This window comes from Strix aluco, chromosome 8 (assembly GCF_031877795.1).
Source record: "Strix aluco isolate bStrAlu1 chromosome 8, bStrAlu1.hap1, whole genome shotgun sequence".
Taxonomy (NCBI): domain Eukaryota; kingdom Metazoa; phylum Chordata; class Aves; order Strigiformes; family Strigidae; genus Strix; species Strix aluco.
Window position 1 is genome coordinate 6,346,295 of NC_133938.1, and position 17,125 is coordinate 6,363,419.

The window sequence follows — 17,125 nt, forward strand, 5'->3', positions numbered from 1 at the left end:
CTCGAGTGCCACAGTCGTCTTCCTCCCTGTTGAGATGCTGTTTTGCTAAGTCACTATTTGTGCCGTTATTTGTCTCAGCAGAGGGCTGATGTAGTCGTCAGTGGAAGCTATTAATAGCCTTGAGTTTCTGGGGAAAAAATGTAGGGCTTGATTGCAAGTATGCTTGCTTTGTTTGTGTGTAGTCCTTTTTTTGAGGAAAATTCAGCAATAAAAGAACAAAGAGAGAAAGGGGTTTAGCTCTTTATGCATTTTTAAGGTGAAGTTCCTTTTCTTGTTCCTTTCATGATTTCCAAGGATGTGTTGCTTTTCTTGTTGCTGAATTATGGTAAACAGTGTAAAAGGAGGATATTCTCTAAATAAGCAATAGTAGAGGAAACCTGTAGTAAATTCTTGGCCTTACTGGCCCAAGAGCACAGTGATGATGGCAGCACCCACCTCATGGGCACTGCGTGCCTCAGCCAATTGTGTTAGAACCACTCCGGGCAGGAATTCAACGATAAACACACCTGCAGCGTTACAGCTGTACCCATGACTTCAGACAGCCCCACAGAGAAGTTCTTTTACAACAAATATATATAATTCATATTTGAATTATAAACCTCCCTGAATGTTTTCAGATGGGGAAGTACAGTTAGTGTATCGCAGGCCTGCACGCACACCGAGAATGGGTTTTAAGCCACAGAATGCTCTCCAGTGCAGTGAATTTGCTTATAAGGGAGAATATATTACAACTGCCGAGTCTAATCTCTACAGTAACCCAGTTTCAGCTTTCATTTCCTGGGCTAAAATGAGAGAGAGGGGACTTCTGTTCTACGGAGGGGTTTCTGTCTCTCTGCCTCTCTCCCCTGGGGCCTGTGCTTATCCTCTTTGCTTCCTCCCTTTGTCAGAGCTCTATCAACACAGCCCGGCGCTTACAGGCTGAGGTTTATGTTCTACCAGCACTGTTGAAGTCCCAGGGCACTTGAGAAGCACAGTGCAGCTTCATTTCAGATGAGCTGCAGTGATTAGTCTCCCGCAAGTGATTAGTCTCCCGAGGCAAGAGAGGAGGAGGGACAGGACCAGCTATTTCTGTGAATGATACCTACGTCAGAAGAATTAGTTAAGGATGACAACAAAAACTTTATTTGAAAAAATTATTATGTATTGAAAATATACAGTAGTATCATCAACCTTCTCCTTGACTCTATCCCTCCCCAAGCATAGGTTAACCCACAAGCATATCACAGCAACCAGATTTAACAATACTGGTCTCCTTTGTTACTCCCTCTCAATGTGCCTAAATTCTGTCATCAGCAAGAAAACAACAAACAAAAGACCCACTTCTCTCTGACTCAGTAGGTATTTAACAAATCCCAGTCCTCCACAGTGAGGCATAGATGCTTCTGTTTGGAAGTCCTTTCTCTCTCTTGTTCAGCCAAAGCTCTTTTTTTATTGTTCTTTAATTCGTGGCTGCCTGCAACCTCCTTTTTCAAAGGTAAATGGCAATTTTGAACTTTTTCCTTATAAAACTGCAAGTTTCCAGATACTTTTGTTTCTGCCTCCACCAGCTTGCATTTGACTACGTCCTCTATTCTGTGTGTCTTGCCATCTACAGGGAAAAAAAAAAATCAAGTTTAGATTTTGGGAAAAACAGAATGATACTATAAAATGCATACTTGTGTTGTAAATTGTTTTGGCCAAGCCAACCTGGACTACTGACTGCTTTGCTGAAATGTGCATAGGGAAAAATAACATTTATATTTTGGACTCAGAATTTTAAGGAGAAAACTCAAGTTGTTATGTGTTGCCCTAAGCATGCTGCCATGCTTAGGATTAAGAGTTTAAGAGTTTAACTCACAGGTTTAAGAGCAGCAGTCTAACAAATGAAAAAACTCAAAACATGCTGTAATGCAGTTATACAAGTGGCTGAAATTTCACACCTGAGATGCTATTTGTACAAAAAAAAAAAGTATGAAAAAATTCCTTGTAGAAAAGAAAACAGATAAACTATGTGGTCTCTATGCAGTTACGTACAGAAGTGCAGAGCTGCTGTTCTGGATCTCAAGTTGTCTTGTGGCTTGGCGGCCTCCATAACTGCCTGCTCCCACTGCAAAACTGTCTGAAATAACATTTGAAGGAGTTAAAATGTTTCTTATAAAATTTACAGAAATTAAATTGGAAACAACTCTATCCCTTATTCTTTCCTATTCAGTGATTTAATACTCCACAAGGACAATTTCTAGAGAGTAAAACAGACTTAAAAGCCCATACCTGTTCTGCCCATCCCTCTGTTTTGCAGTTACTATGATCAAATTCCTTCAGAGGCACTTTTGAGTGAACCAGGCCAATCTGCATTTGGATCCGCTTAATGACAGCATTAACGTCCTAGTGAAAAGGGAAGTAAAGTAGTCAGAGGGGAAAAACATTTGATTACACTTGTCCAGTAAATGTAGACAGATGCTTTTTTACCTTAAGACCTGTTCCAGAAATGTCCAAACAGTTCAATTTCTTGAAAGAAAGAAGGTATCCAATTCCCACATCTGTGATTTTAGGGTTACCTGTAAGGTCAAGTAGAGTTAACTAAGTTGCAAGATGTGGAGAAAAATGATCAGAATACCAAGAAACTATTTGTTCCAAAAGCTAATACTGGAACAATGGGGTTTTGACTTTTTTTTTGTAGTATGCTTCATGTTTTGAAAGTGAGTCAAAATTGATCATTAGAGGGAAAAAGTCAGAATACAAGTATTTACAATAACAATTCTCAAACTATTGAAAATATTCATGTAAGTAGCAAGTGGCTGAGACTACAGGTATGACCTGTGCCTTCTGGAAAGTTGGTGGTGAAATGTGAGGTTGAGTATTTGGCTCATGGGAATCATCAAATGAATTGCATTCCTTCAACATTAAGGAGGATAAATTCTTTCTTTATCAGAAAGGATACAGGTTCCTTCTAATATTAAACCATGAAGTACTTACAAGACAAGTCTAATACCAAAAGATTCTCAAGTCCCTTTTTCAATACTCGTACTGGTGCTGTCATTCTGCGAAGGCCTGCATCTGATAAACAGTTGTCTTTCAGGAGAAGACGTTTTACGCTGTGAGAAGAGATACAAAAGCATAATTTATAGTCATTATTTTCAACAGTTTTACAAAATGTCCTAAAACTCTGTGTCAAAAGGCTGGGATCTTCCTGTGCCAACCCTTCAGTCTACTTTGTTAACATTAGTAAAAAGTAGCAAGAAAGAGGCCTGGGTTAGTAGGACTAAAAAATATCTTTATACTGCCTCCGCTGGCTCAACAGAAGCACTTATTTGACCTGCTATTCCCAGAGCTCCAGCAACAAACCAGTCCTAGAGCACAAGTATTTGCTAACAAAGACAATAAGGTTCTTTATATCCTGAGGTTCTTTAAGCCAAAGCTGCCAATCTTGAATCCACTCAAAACTAGAAAGAGAAAAATGCTTGGCAAAATGGGAGAGGACAGATTTAGTAAGAGATATGGCAATGATTTTAAGTAAGCAATGGGGTATTATAACATAAATGAACAGAACTCAGGGAAAAACGTAACATGAAAACATTCTCCACAGCACTTCAAGAAAAACCCTGATGCAAAATGCACCAAGATCTTATAGTAACATAATACCCCCTATTTAGCAGTCATCCTCCCTATTGATTTCCAAAATTTTCTACTTTTCAATCTTTAGGATCAAACAAAATAATAAAATTTTTTACAAAATTTTATTTAACTAAATATTCAACCTACTGCTTGCAGAAATCTTCCTCTGGAACACTGGTATGGTTAAAAAAGGAAATAAAAGTAGAACTGTTCCAAATGCTTAAGATGCAGTATTTACCTGGCTGATGGAAATTATAAAAAGTTGATTTAAGAACATGAGACAGTAAATTATCTTGCACATTTGTATGACCTTTTATGATTCAGTATGTGCTCTGGATCATGTGCTTTGTGTGCAATAAATTTTGTATTTTGTTTACCTCGAGAACAGGTTTTATGAACAACCAGAATCTTCAAACTTACACATTGCTGCCTGTGAAACTTTCCTTTAAAGTTACAGCCTGATTCTTTGAACTGCTTAGTGATAGGAAAAGATTTTCAGCTATGTGTCAGGAAATTGGTACCTAGACAGAGCCTCTTTGGTGAGGTGTTCCAGCAGTTCATGTTCATCTCCGAGTTTACAGCAGGAGAGATCCAAACACGTCAGCTCTCGGAAAGACTTAATTTCTTCTAGCTTTTCAGAGATAACCAGGTATCTGCAAAGAGGGGAAAAAAAAAAGGCTATCAGTGTTCAGGCACATAAGGCACCTACATCCTCAAGTGTCACAAACATAATGCAGTTGTTTCTTGTTGCAAATTGACAGAAATTAGCCAGCTGTCCTAACTACCTTTTTATGTGCAGTCTGCACACAACACATCTGAATTCCCAGTCTTCTCCTTGAACAAATGTCATCGTTTTGCTTTGATTCAAAATATTGGACTAACAATTAAGACTTTGACTTGCAAACATCGCAATTAGGGACTTCTTTACCAATTATTATTGTATTATTTCAGAATGATGCAAAATACATATTCCAGTTTACTGTAAATCAACTTCACAAACTGCTTTTCCTCAGTATCTAGGAAGTGCATGGACAAATCCACGTTCATCCAGGGTTAAAATCTACTTCAAATGTATCAGGACTGCTTGTCAAATGGCAAAAATTTACTTTTTATATATGTAAATAAAATACTTCACTAGAGATTAAAAGTAGTACAGGACACCTGCAGACTCCAACTAGAGCTGTGACTACACCCCAGGCAGCAGTTACTCAGCGGGTTATTTTTTTAGCTGTGTTGGTTCCCTGATCTGATTCACTCCGCAGCCATGCAAACATCTGTGCTGGAACTATTCAGTAGGAGGTTTAGAGATCGGAACAAACCACTAAAGAATGGCATGCATGAGTATGCAGTAATAAGCACGTAGCAGTCACTACCTCACCAATCTCCCCTGCGTTTACCTCTTATTGTCCCTGTGGCAAGACAAGCCCCAAATTTACTAATCTCTCCTGCATTTACCTCATATTACCCATGGCAAGACAAACCCCAAGGTCAGCGTCTTCACTGCTGAAATGAGGGGTGCTTACTAATTTGATCCCTCAAAGAACACCTCTTTGGCCATGCAAATAAGGGGACCTTAATATCCTCCCACTGCAAGTGTACCTATCAAACTACCCACCAAATCCTTTTGCTGTGCAATTCAGCTGCGTGGAAGGCAGAATGTATAGTCACAGCGCAAGCCAATTCTTAAGAGATACTACTAGCTCAGGGGGGTTGTGAAGAGAAGAGCGGGCTCTTTTAGAAATAAAATTCCTCAGAAAAAGCCTTAACACCTTACTTCCTGGATTTCAAAGTCTCAATACTTAAGTCACCTTTCTGTAATGGCAAAAGATGCCAAAAGTAACTTCATTTCTGAATTAAGCCCGTAAAAAGTATCCGTACCAGAGATAAAGAGGGAGTAGGTTTAAAGAATAAAACAAAAGGGTAATTGACCTCTGCTCAAACATTCCTACTGTGCTCAGAACACCCTTGGCACTTCAGCTGAATGTGCCTGTACTTTGATTTTAAACTGGATAAACCATCCCTTTTTCAAGTGTTCAGATGGAAGATAGACTGGTTATATTACTGGGAAAGACTTCAGCAGAAGCAAGGCTTTAAAAACACAGTCCAGTTTTAAGCTGGGTAAGACTCTCTTTTAGTGAAAGACAACGTGGACATAGAGAAGATGGAAAAACTGGTGCTGCACTCTAATCAGAACCTTGTTAAAACATGTTTAATATGGGGATGGGAACCACAATAAACTAAGGTAAAACCTTCCTGACTTCAAAGCCTGTAACTTACCTACAAGACTGTATTTTCTCCTGAGCCCCCAAAATGAATGGGATAGCAAGCTTACAGTAAATAAACCCAGGCAGTTTCCAAGGGTGTATTTTACCTGTACACTCAGCTAAGTATGTTGAAATGCTTATAAACAGCAATTACAAAAACATCCCATGAAATACCTGAGAAGGCATTAAATACACAGATTGCTATGGAAGTGCTGATTATTGTTAAAGTTGCAGGTTTAATCCTTCACATAAAATCCCCTGTGAGTTAACACGGCCATAGTCTGTTACCTGTATTATGATTTGTAGCTTAGAATGAAACCAGCAGCTGCACTTGTAGGAAAGGAATGGGACAAAAGGAAGCAAGCAGACAGTCAAATAAGGCTCAGGTCACTTCATTAAAATTAGGTGGTGTCATAAGCCCAAGAGGTTTTTTTTTTTATAAATTACTTTTGAGAGAAAATAATTTAAGGTAAACTTTTAAGTGTGCTAGCAAAAAGCACTAGCAGATGACGATATTTGTGACTGAACACACTTACCTATTCCGCAAGCATAGTGAACATAGCACCAAACTGCCATATGCTTCAGTAAACTTCTGTAGAGCTCTCAGTCCCGTTACTGGTTCTGTGAACTTCTGTCTTGCTTCTGCAGCTGAAAAGAGCTTTTCAGCAATCTGCTCTGGGAAACCAATCAACGAGTCAATGTGGTCAACATTGTCAGAAATGTAACCCAGCACTAGGCTGAAGAGAGACTTGGCCGAGTACCGGAGGTTCCCCTCCTTAGTGTACGTGAAGATGAAATGATCAGTCCTCTGCCTCCTTGCCCTATCGTCCTCCCTGTTCATGCAAAGCTCCACAGAAAATCCTCTGGAAAACAGCCTAAAAGGTCTTGTTTTGGGAGTGACATTCTGTATACCACCTGCACCCTGATTTACCACGTGCAGCTTCCCATTTTCACGCACATATATTGGCCCAGTATCCAAATGGCTTTCTGAGTGGAGACAGTAAGACATTCCCCTCGTCCAGTTCTGCAAAAACAAACCGTAGACAGGTGAAGAATAGCCACAGAGGAAAACGCTACTCAAGAAAGACCCCAAACCCTGGCAGCTCTCCTCAATGCCCCGAGCACCCACAGCCACGTAACCCTGCACCACAAGGAAGGCCAGGCCGTGTGGAAGAGGGGTGCACCGGTGTCTGCCATCCAACCGCAAACACCAGTCAAATGGGAACTGAACCCAGGGCTGGCAGCGAGGTGAAAGAGCCTTTGCTCCGGCCAGGCCCTGCCACGGTGTGCCTGGTGCTCGTCAGCGGCCTGGGGCTGGATCCCAGTCCTGCACGGGCTGGATCCCAGTCCCGCACTGGCAAGGGCGGACGGACGGGGTCTGGTCTGTGTGGGGAGCGGCCCCCACAGCTTGGGCTGGCTCTGCTGCAGGCGAACGGGGGGAGGAGGAGGGCAAATGGCTGACTGCAGCAGGGCAGGGGAGCCTGCTAGAGGATTTCCCTCCTCAGGAGGGTGGGCAGGTTCCCGGTGCCCCTTCCCCAGCCTAGTCCAGCCGGTGCCAGGGGGGTCTGGTTTGTGAGCTGGGGGTCTGGCCGGGGGGGGGGGGGGGGGGGGGCGGGCAGCGGAGGGACGGGGGTCTGTCAGCTCCTACCCTGAGGGGTTGGGGGCTCAGGGTCCTGCGGGGCGGGAGGAGACCGGGCCCCGCCTGAGGGGGGAAGGGGGTGCTGAAGAGATCGGGCGCTGCCCGGGAGGAGGGGGGCGGAGGGGATCGGGTCCAGCCCTGAGGGGGTGGGAGGGGGGTCTGTGAAAGGATCGGGCCCTTGCCGGGGCTGAGCGCGTCGTGACCGGGCGCAGCGCCGAGGGGCGCAAGGGGAAGGGTCCCCGCCCCGGCCGGCAGCCGTGGGGCACAGGGAGGCGAACGGCCCCCCCCCGTCCCCCGCTCCCCGCGGGGGTCACCGGCCCGGCCCCCCCACCTACCTGCCCCGGGAGGGGCCGCCCCGACGCGCCGTCAGCCGGGCCGCGGCTCGGCGCTCCCGCCGCCCATCCCGCAGAGCCCGCGGGCGGCGGGCGGAGCCGCGCCGGGGGCGGGGACCGGGACCGGGCCGGGGCCGGGGCGGCGCGGGGCACGCCGGGAGCGGCGGGCTGAGGAGAACGGAGCTGGCGGGGGGGGGGGGGGTCGCCGGGGTCCCGCCCGACCTCCTCCGCTCCCAAGCCTCCCGCCGCTCGGGGTGGGAGGCTCTCGGAAGGCTCCGGCACCGGCGAGGAGCCGGGGAAGGGGGCGCCGAGGCCGTGAGGGGCTCGGTCTGAGGTGGCGGGTCCCGCCGGGCCCCGCGAAGCACGGCGCAGCTCCCGCGGGCGGGGACGGCGTGCCGGGTGTCGCCGCCGTTGCCCGGTAGCGCCTAGGCCCGGCCTTCCCCTCCCCGCCGCTCCGCTGCCGGCCGCCGCGCGGGGATGAGGGCCATCGACTGGTGCCGGAGCTCGGCGGGGGCTGCCCTCGTCCTGGCCACCTCCAGCGACGAGCAGCACCCCGCCGAGAACGTAGCGGACGGGTGAGGGGGGCGCGGGGCGCTGAGGGGCCGGGAGGGGGGCGCGGGCCCCGGCGGGAAAGGGCTCCCCGGGGCCGCCGCTCCCCGCAGAGATCCCTCCCGCTGCTGCCGTTCCCGCAGCCCCTCACAGGCAAGGCTCTGTCTCTTGACTTCCCGCTCACGTTGCCACATAATTTAACTCCTTTTTCGGGGCCCCCACCATTCTTGAGTCCTTCTGTGGTACTGCTCGGGTACAGAGCCTGAGCGTTGAAGTATTAATACCTCCAGAGAGCTTCCTCATTGTCGTACAGGGGTTTGCTTAAAATACCCCAGATGAAAATGGCTTTGCAACTTTTTTTTTGTGACTAATTTCTTTCAAGAGGGTTATAGATGGAAAGCTGCAGGTGGGGGTTTGTCCTGTTCTCTCCACAGAAGTTCAGAAACGTTTTGGACAACGACGGGCATGTTCCCACAGGAATTCATTATTGGTTTTCCTAAATGCGTAAAAATCAGCAAAGTCGCAATCCAGTGTTATTTAGGTAAGACTTCATGTATAGCAAGCAGTAGGTAATACGTACGTAATACGTTAAAATGTGTGTCTGTGCCTACATGTAAATTCTCACAGTAGTGTCATATTCTGTAAGTAGCCACTATTAAGAGATTCATAAAGATTTAACTTCACAAAGCTATCGTCCTTTATGGCCAAACTTTCTCATAAATCAGGAAAAGATGGTAAATCTACCCCACCTGCACTTATGTTGTTCTTACAACACCTTGTTCTGAGCTTATAATCAACACTTCTGTTGCACAGTGATGGCTGTTCTAATTTCATGGACAGGACTACAATACTTAATCTTTTAATGACTTATTTTGAATATTGATCTAGTCTTAGTCTTACTTTTTAAATAATGTGGAGGAAAACATGAGTTCTAAACCAGAAAGGACTGTTACAAGGTCAGATTATGGAGATAGGATCTTGACCGTTAACAAAGGCTACACAAAAGTCGTGAAAACTTGTAATTTTTTGTCGAACCTGGAACATGAGGATGGTGGTTGTATTACAGTCCTGCCCCATAAGTTAGAGGAAGAATGGATTAGTTAATGCTTTTGAAGTGCTTTGTAGATGAAGAGTGTTGGAATAAATATAATTATCACTAAAGAATCAGAATTTGTCTTGATATTTTAAATGTATATATATTTTAGTGCGGACCTTAAGGATTGAAAGAAGTGTATCTAAAGACCCGGTGGGTTTTCAGCAGTGCATTGAAAAAGGTAAAATTCTGAATCTGAATCAGCAGGGATTTTGTGGGAATAATGTTTTATCTTTTTCAGTGAGTCATTTTAACCCCATGCCTATTTGTTGAGTAGTCAAGTGTGGCTTGATGATTATTTTATTAGATCTTAATGTAATAGTCACATTTAAATGAAGTTTGTGAATACTGCTGGTCTCTGTAGCAGTTTGGAGATGTAAAATGTTGTACAAGGGCTAAAAGCACTACTTGTGCACTCACTTTTATGTTCCAAAATTTAAAACCAGACTTACATAGTATAATAGGGTGCCATTTCCTGCATTGGTTGGTTCGTTTGGTTTTTGGCTTTTTTTTTTTTAATGCCATTTGAGTGACATTTTATAAAATGGTGTGATGAATGTTCTCTTAAATCACCTTGTTAAAAAAACCAATTTCTATATGTAATGTAAGTTCATGGTCCTTAAACTCTCATGAACGCTGAAGTCCAGTGAAAACTTCTCACGGCACTGCACGTTATTCTTCATTATTTGCTTTAAAATATATTTTCTAGATTTGCAACACACAGAAGGACAGCTTCAAATGGAAGAATTTCCAGTGAGTATTTACAGTGTACATCAGTAGTGGTTCATGAAATGGGATGTCTGGACTAACTGTGGAGAAACCATGAAAAACCAAGACATGTCTTTATATACAATTATTGCTAAGTTGATGTTAGATATAGGAATTTGTAGATCATGGTATGAAATTGCACTTCCTGACTGCACCTTTGTAGATTATGGTATGAAATTGCTCCTGCCTGCTGTTCCTAACTGTGCGAAAGAGCTCTTTCCAGAAGTGTGACAATCTTTCCTCCTTCAGTTGTTGCCTTTAAGGCCACAGTATTCAGGAGGGATGGGACTTTTTTGAATTGCTGTCATCTAAAGAAACTCTGAAGCTGACTAGATGTATTAAAAGAGCTTGATTTAGGTGCAATTCAAAAACAGACACAGAAATATCTTGATCCTTCTGTCTGACAAACTTCTGCAAGTTTTGTTTGATAGTTATGTTACCACAGAGAATTCAATAACTTTTTTTTTTTTTTCCTTCTACAGCTTCCTGATTTGCAGGCCACTTACTTGCGTTTCATCATCAAATCTGGCTTTGATCATTTTGTATCAGTGCACCGGGTGATGGCAGAGGGCACAGCAGAAAACACTTAAGTCCAGCTTAAATTTGTACCTCTTTTTTTTTTTTTTTTTTAATAAAGAAGTTACATTTTGCTATCTGTAGTGCAGAGAATATTTATTATTAAAACTTTGTATTAAAGCGTTTTTTGAAGGTATGGATGTAGTATGTATTCCCTGCCAGTTCAGTGTAATGCAGTGCTCCTGTTAGTTGTAGTAACAGTTTTCTAGTTTTATAACCTAGACTGTTACCTTAGAACACTTGAATGTAATGGAGTCCATTTCAATTAGTATATTTATATCAGGCTTTCTCAATATATGAATTAAAACTCGATTTCCTGTAAAATGTTTCCCTTGCACTCTGAGTTAAATAGAAAAAAAAGCATGAAATACTTAAATGGGATGTATTACTTCCTCCTGTCAAACGAATCATTCAGAAGTTCTTAAATTGGTAACTTCCTCATCAACTCAAACTGTTCAAGATTAGGATGAATATAAACATCTATTGATGCTTAGATACACCTTGGGGGGAGAGGGGCAGGGCAGGGAGGGAAATAATCTGAAGCCATATGAAGTGCTCTGATAGAGGTTTAATAATTGCAGATCAATCCCTTGTTTCTGTAAATATTTTCCACAATCAGGTCACAGCCGCTTGTGCTTTATGCTATGACTGTCATAAAAATATTACTAGAAACCAGTGTTAATAGAGATTGTCTTACTCAGAAGCCTTCTGAAGTCGGTGAAAGTGAACATTTAGGAAAATTTTATGTATACAAGAGAATCTTAACGTGAAATTGGTTGTTTTGCATGCCAGTCGACTTCTGCAAATGTCACCACCCCTGAAGTTTATCCCGCACAATATTCCTTACAGAGGTGTCCTGACAGCTCAGCGGACTCAGCTACTGTTCGTTACTGCATGTGGTAGAAGCGTAGTAAGATACTACAGTGCAGTAGTTGGGGTTGTAGTGATGAGACTTGAAAACCTCTAGACAAACACAATGAACCACATTACAGATGCTCTTTAGATGCACATGGAGTATTCTTTTCCTTGTGGCCTCTATTGTTATTTTTAAATTCTTTTTTTTCTTCTTATGAAAACTTAGTCATTGAGGTTTTTTATCCAGTTTGTCTTTACTCTGAAGTCCTCTTCTTTTTCTACTTCAGTTTTTCCAGGATGGCGCGTATTTCCTGAGGGTGATAATTCCAAGGCCCCACTCCTCCCTGCAAAGGCAATAAAATTACAGAGTGATGCTCAAGCAGACAAAGCAGAAGTCCTTTAGAGCCCAGGAGCTGCCCCCGAACAGTGGGCAGGTGTGCCCGGGCTTCCCCTGCGCAGCAGCTGTCGCGTGGGAGATGGTGTACACACAAGTTACAGCCTGCTGTGTAACTGGGACAGGGCCAACAGCTGGGTCCTGGAGCTGGAAAGCGTTCCTGGATCTCACATCTTAGACGTACCTAAGTTTGCTAATGAGCCAAAAGATAAATATTTGAGCAAGACTGAGGTGTACATCAAATACATACATTATAAAGGCCCAGAGAGATTTTGCTGCTCCACAGTTAAGAGTGAATTGTGAAATTTTTAGCTCTCAAACAGAATGAAATACTGGTAAATGTCAAGCATTCTCAAATTATTCTGAAATTTAAAAACCTCAATATATTGTGCTCATTTTTACCTTGTAGGTGACCTTCCCTCCTTGAAGTAGATACAGTCGTTCTGGCAATGCAGCATATTTTGAACTGCTCAGGTTTTCCATAGTGTCTAAAACCACTGGACATAAAGGATTATTTTTCTGAAGAAATTGTGCTGCAATTTTTCGATCTTCAAGGCTTCTGTGATTTTTAATAACAATATTGTTTTTAAAAGCCCATCCATCTAAAACAAAGGAGAAAGGGATTTAGCAAGGAATATTTTGAATAGGTGTTAAGGGTGGAGATGTTCTGTGTGTCATATCCCAAAACTGTGTTAAAAGAATACAGCAATTTACTCCTAACACCAAAACCTGCCGTGAAAGGAAAGCCCCCAGAGTATGAGAGCACTACAGCTTTCCAAATAAATGGTCGCAAGATCTACTTTTTTTTTTTCTTTAATTTCAGCAAACTGTATTTTCCCCTTGCCCTGGATTCAGAAATATTGGATGTATTTTAGCTGACATTTTCCCACGTTAAATCAACCCTAGAAAGATATCAGGTGGGGGACATATATCCTATTTGGGTAAGGTTTGACAAAATTATTGGCACAGAGGGGATTTTAAAATGGTAAGTAGTGCTATCAGCTGGCACCTGTTCATTTAGCACAGTCGCAACAATCGTACTGTTCATTCTGCTTGGTTCTACTCATTGAGCCTATAAAACAAAATTTCAGATCTGTGAGAAGTGAAACATTTGAGCCAGGGCATACCTTCCTTTTCCAGAAATACCAAACACATATTTGCATACAACTCTTCCTAGTAAAGTAGAAACTAGGAAAAGGTTTTGATGAGTGACTTAATTATTATCTGTTTCTTACCTACTGGAAGGTGATGTATTGTTAGAAAATCTGAAAATGTAAATGTTACATTTTAGAAAATCACCTTAACCCTGGGATAAAATCAATGTGTTACTTAGAGTCGAGTGTAGATAAAAGAATGTGTATAGTTTGCTGAATTTTTCAAATTGGAGTCTGCATCCTGTTCTGGAGACATGTTAAAAATGAATTTTTTTTAAAAAAAAAACCAAATACGTAACATGCTGGCATTGTACGCTTAACCTTTGTTCTAGGAAATGCCTTGGGTTCTTTCCTTCCAAAAGGAGATTCCTCACTGAGAGGAAGTTTTGTAAAGATGTAACTATGTGCTTTGCTTCACAGACATGTCTTCACCAGAGTACCCCTGTGTAAAGTCAGATGTGTGAGTAAAATCTTTGGAGATTAAGGGACACAAATTGGTGCCTAGATTTAGTGTCGCCACTTTTGATTTGAGGAACATTTCCTTCCCATTTGCTGGTCTCTCCTTTGCTAACATGTTTTTCTTCCTAAAGGGAATGATACCATGTCTGAAGTTTTGGTAGGCATTACTGTGATGTTTGTACTGTACCTTCTGCGTGAGCTTCTTCGATGTAGATGATAAGGAAATCTGCTATAGAACTGAAATCTTTGATGAGCTGGTTGAACTCATCAAATTTTAACATAAAGGAAGGTCAGGTGCAACTTCCAAAATTCAGGATTAAAGGCCGATTATCTGCAAAAAAAACCCAGGACAGTTTGTGGTTAAATCAGTGGTGGGAGGAAGGAGAGAATTAAATGAATGCGCTGAATTGAGCCTCTGCAGCAGAGTTTCCTGGGCAACAGTGGGTAAGTCACTTATCCCATAACTTTCTTCTCAGGGCATTAAAATTGGCAGCAGAACACCTGCACTTATGCAAAAAACTAATGCTTTTTTTTCCCCCTAGCCTGGCGCTGACCTGTGCCAGATCCAGCGGTGAACTTAACCCGGGGGGAAGGACCCTTTGTAAAGCCCAGGAAGGGCAGGAGGCACCGTGCAGTCACACAGCTTCTCTCGCGTCCGCACCACGAGGGCCAATTCTCAAGTTACGAACGTGCTGGGTTAGGGAACTGATCTAAAATGGCTATAAGGCACGTAGCACATCACAGCCTCCCTGAGATCCTGAGTACGAAGGAACTTCAAAAATACTAAACATGATTGGCTGCAAGGTTTTTCGAAGGATGGTGGTTCAGGTTTGGACATAGAAGCACAGAGTCCTATAACGCCTTTTGATGATCCTATTGGACATGTCTTGATTTTTTTTTCAGAGATGTCAATTCTAGCTGAGCTGAGTGGAAGCTGCAGACTTTTCCATCATGCATCACAGGCTTTCATGCTTTCAATGTATTTCTGCAATTTCCTGTCCAAACAGAGCTCTGGTTATATATTATTATTTATTAAACTAATGTTACACAAGCCACTGGCAAAAATGTCTATGAAGTTGCTTACAAATTAACACAGTATGTGCCCGCAGGCATTAGCATCTGTTTGCAAGGCCTCAATTTAAGAGAACTTGCAGGATTTTTAAGCACCTCTTTTAGTCTATGGTTATGCTAAATTAACTGAAATTTGTTCAAGATCTTCCTTCTGGCTGGGCTTAATTTAAAAAACTGCTGCTAACACAGATCCACATTCTAAAGAATCTAATACAGGGAGTACCTTCCTGTAGATATTGTGTATCGCTTCCAAATTTGCATCCTATTTTCTACATAAATATATATATCTCTATATAATTAGAAAAGCAGAGTCAGGGAAGGATGTAATCCCTCCCATGGGGATCGAGAGTGCAGCTTAATGATTAATTCCACGTTCTACAAAGATCTCAGTGGGAGGCAGCGGACAAAGTACAAAGCAGCTCCTTTTTTCTTCTGCTTTATTTCTAGCCACTTTGAATCTGGAAAAAAACACCGTGTGCTTTCTAGGCTTCAGGCTGGCTAAGGGAGCTGGTGTGGGACTTTCTGTACATACAGGGAATGACAGCCAACGCTCGCGAAGCACTGTACACTGTTCTGATTCTGGGTCTTCTCCCCCTAAAACAAATTATTATCTTGGCTTTCAGTGAAAAGGTATTTCCAGGCAAAGCCAGCTTTTGCAAGAGGTTCATAAGCTTACTGGTGTGAAGGGATATTGTAGCCAGGATTATAAATACAGGTTATTTTTGAAAATCAAGAGGCAGACAGCTGGAGAGAACGTGCTGCATCTTTTCCATCAAATGAGTGCTGTTAGTCTGGTCATCTTTGTCGTGCACTCTCATGCCAGCTGCCTGTCCCTATTGCCTCAGCAGCCTCTTCCCCTCATGTATCGACTTAGCAAACCAAACCCATCCACACAGCTGATTTACTGACCTTGTATGAAATCAAAGAGGTGACGAACTTCCCCGTTGAAGGTCACCACCGGCGTGTTGGGAGCGGGATGTCCCTCAAAGGCTTCATCCTCCAGCCTCTTCCACTTCACCTTCAGCACAAAGAGCAAATACTTGAAGCTGAAAAAAGTCGGACCCCAGTTTTCATAGCTGAACTTTGGATTCTTATTCATTCTGCTCTTTTCGCCCTGTTTTAGGATGTATCTTTTCATGGCATTGGGGAACAGTATCATCATTGTTTTGCCAACAACAACACACGTAGTAACATGCAGAAGAATCAGGATTTTTTGTAGGAATACCCTGAGGCTGAACATCGTGGTGGAGGACGTCTGACCACTTCCGACGGGAATGCAGCGTGATAGCAGGGGCAAAGGTAGAGGGCGAGGAAAAATGTTCACGTGTTTGGTGAAATTTCTGCCTTGCCTTGCATGCTGTCACCTCTCTGTGGACTTCAGTGTCTGCGTTGAGTGAGGAGCTTGTTGACCATGCCATGTCCATCTACACCGACGGTGATGGTTAGATTTTTCGCGCTCACTGTACAGTTATAAGGCTTATTGACAAATATGTTGTGTATTTCACTAATGAGAAGAACTGAATCAGGATGTTTTCCCTGAACCACAGATTAGAATCACATTAGCAGTACCAAAAGGTCTGGTTCTGCCAGCAGTTACGTGTTAGACCTGCACAGGCCGGGCTCGGAGTGCATGTCTCCATCCAGGACGGTCGATGCTGACCAAGCCTTGGGGCCTTGGATTGATGTTGCCACTTGTATTTCATATGTGCTGTGCAAACAGGGCCCTGTTCCTGAAGCTCTGCCTCCTCTGCTGCTCTGCCGCACACTGGCGTTTGTCACTTTGGGGCTGGAACGATGCCCCAAAATATATATATACACCCCAATACATATAAAAATATGAATTATCAAAACATGTAATACACATTTATACTAGAATATATAAACATATAACTATATATGTATATATATAATCCATGTGTGCATATATGTATCTAATATGCATAATATAGCCGCCGTTGCCCGGTTCCTGTAACGCACGCCCAGCAGCGCTGGGGGCGGCGGGGCGGTGTAGCCCCAGGGCCTCCCGCGGGGCTGCGGGCTCTTTAAGGGGGTGGGCGGAGGCGGAAGAAGAAGCACCGCATGGCCTCTGATTGGTCGGCGCGATGAGTGGCGTCTGTAGGTGCCTTTCGGGCCAGAGAGGCGGGGGAGGAGCGGGGAGCACGGAGCTGCTGATTGGCTGTCGCTGCGCAGCGCCTGCTGCCGCTTGAAGGGAGCGACGCGGACGCTGCCGGGAGCGGTTGGGCTGCGGGGCCCAGAGGTGCGGGGCGTGCGGGGGCTTCCCCGGTGCTTCACCGGGGCCGCGGCCAGCCCTGGGCGGGGAGGGGGCGGCCCTGGGTGCCGTGGGGTGGCACAGACGGCCCGGGGCAGCGTCAGGGGG

The 17,125-nt window shown here is 43.8% G+C and overlaps 4 protein-coding genes across 4 annotated transcripts in view; 2 read left to right on the forward strand and 2 right to left on the reverse strand.

Moving 5' to 3' along the window:
• Nucleotides 1-1,099: 1,099 nt before the first annotated feature.
• Nucleotides 1,100-7,937, reverse strand: LRRC42 (leucine rich repeat containing 42). The gene is made up of 8 exons (XM_074831988.1): nt 7,833-7,937; nt 6,395-6,882; nt 4,116-4,247; nt 2,956-3,074; nt 2,449-2,537; nt 2,251-2,364; nt 2,014-2,098; nt 1,100-1,588 (listed from the first exon to the last, which is right to left on the reverse strand). Exons 2-8 carry the CDS (start codon nt 6,865-6,867, stop codon nt 1,332-1,334), a joined length of 1,269 nt encoding a protein of 422 aa, XP_074688089.1. The 5' UTR covers nt 6,868-6,882; nt 7,833-7,937; the 3' UTR covers nt 1,100-1,331.
• A 70-nt stretch (nt 7,938-8,007) lies between these two features.
• IFT25 (intraflagellar transport 25) lies at nt 8,008-11,191 on the forward strand. Its single transcript, XM_074832009.1, has 5 exons — nt 8,008-8,404; nt 8,813-8,919; nt 9,584-9,652; nt 10,181-10,224; nt 10,722-11,191. Exons 1-5 carry the CDS (start codon nt 8,307-8,309, stop codon nt 10,827-10,829), a joined length of 426 nt encoding a protein of 141 aa, XP_074688110.1. The 5' UTR covers nt 8,008-8,306; the 3' UTR covers nt 10,830-11,191.
• Nucleotides 11,192-11,363: 172 nt separating this feature from the next.
• On the reverse strand, nt 11,364-16,005 carry DIO1 (iodothyronine deiodinase 1). Its single transcript, XM_074832001.1, has 4 exons — nt 15,658-16,005; nt 13,865-14,008; nt 12,467-12,666; nt 11,364-12,014 (listed from the first exon to the last, which is right to left on the reverse strand). The coding sequence occupies exons 1-4, from the start codon at nt 15,986-15,988 to the stop codon at nt 11,949-11,951; spliced, it is 741 nt and encodes a 246-aa protein (XP_074688102.1). The 5' UTR covers nt 15,989-16,005; the 3' UTR covers nt 11,364-11,948.
• A 928-nt stretch (nt 16,006-16,933) lies between these two features.
• The window catches only part of YIPF1 (Yip1 domain family member 1), a 370,444-nt gene continuing 370,252 nt past the window's right edge, over nt 16,934-17,125 (forward strand). Inside the window, exon 1 of the mRNA XM_074832000.1 lies at nt 16,934-17,005. The gene's annotated coding sequence lies outside the window, so the exon portion shown is untranslated. The remainder of the gene's footprint in view (nt 17,006-17,125) is intronic.

Excerpts from the sequence above, each read along its gene's own strand:
- LRRC42 (XM_074831988.1), bottom strand. The coding sequence starts at position 6,867 with ATGTCTTACTGTCTCCACTCAGAAAGCCATTTGGATACTGGGCCAATA. Across the intron at positions 3,075-4,115 it reads ACCAAAGAGGCTCTGTCTAG|CGTAAAACGTCTTCTCCTGA; the intron begins GTACCAATTTCC and ends CTCTTCTCACAG. Across the intron at positions 2,099-2,250 it reads CAGAGGGATGGGCAGAACAG|ACAGTTTTGCAGTGGGAGCA; the intron begins GTATGGGCTTTT and ends ATGTTATTTCAG.
- IFT25 (XM_074832009.1), top strand. The coding sequence starts at position 8,307 with ATGAGGGCCATCGACTGGTGCCGGAGCTCGGCGGGGGCTGCCCTCGTC. Across the intron at positions 8,920-9,583 it reads CGCAATCCAGTGTTATTTAG|TGCGGACCTTAAGGATTGAA; the intron begins GTAAGACTTCAT and ends TATATATTTTAG. Across the intron at positions 9,653-10,180 it reads TCAGCAGTGCATTGAAAAAG|ATTTGCAACACACAGAAGGA; the intron begins GTAAAATTCTGA and ends TATATTTTCTAG.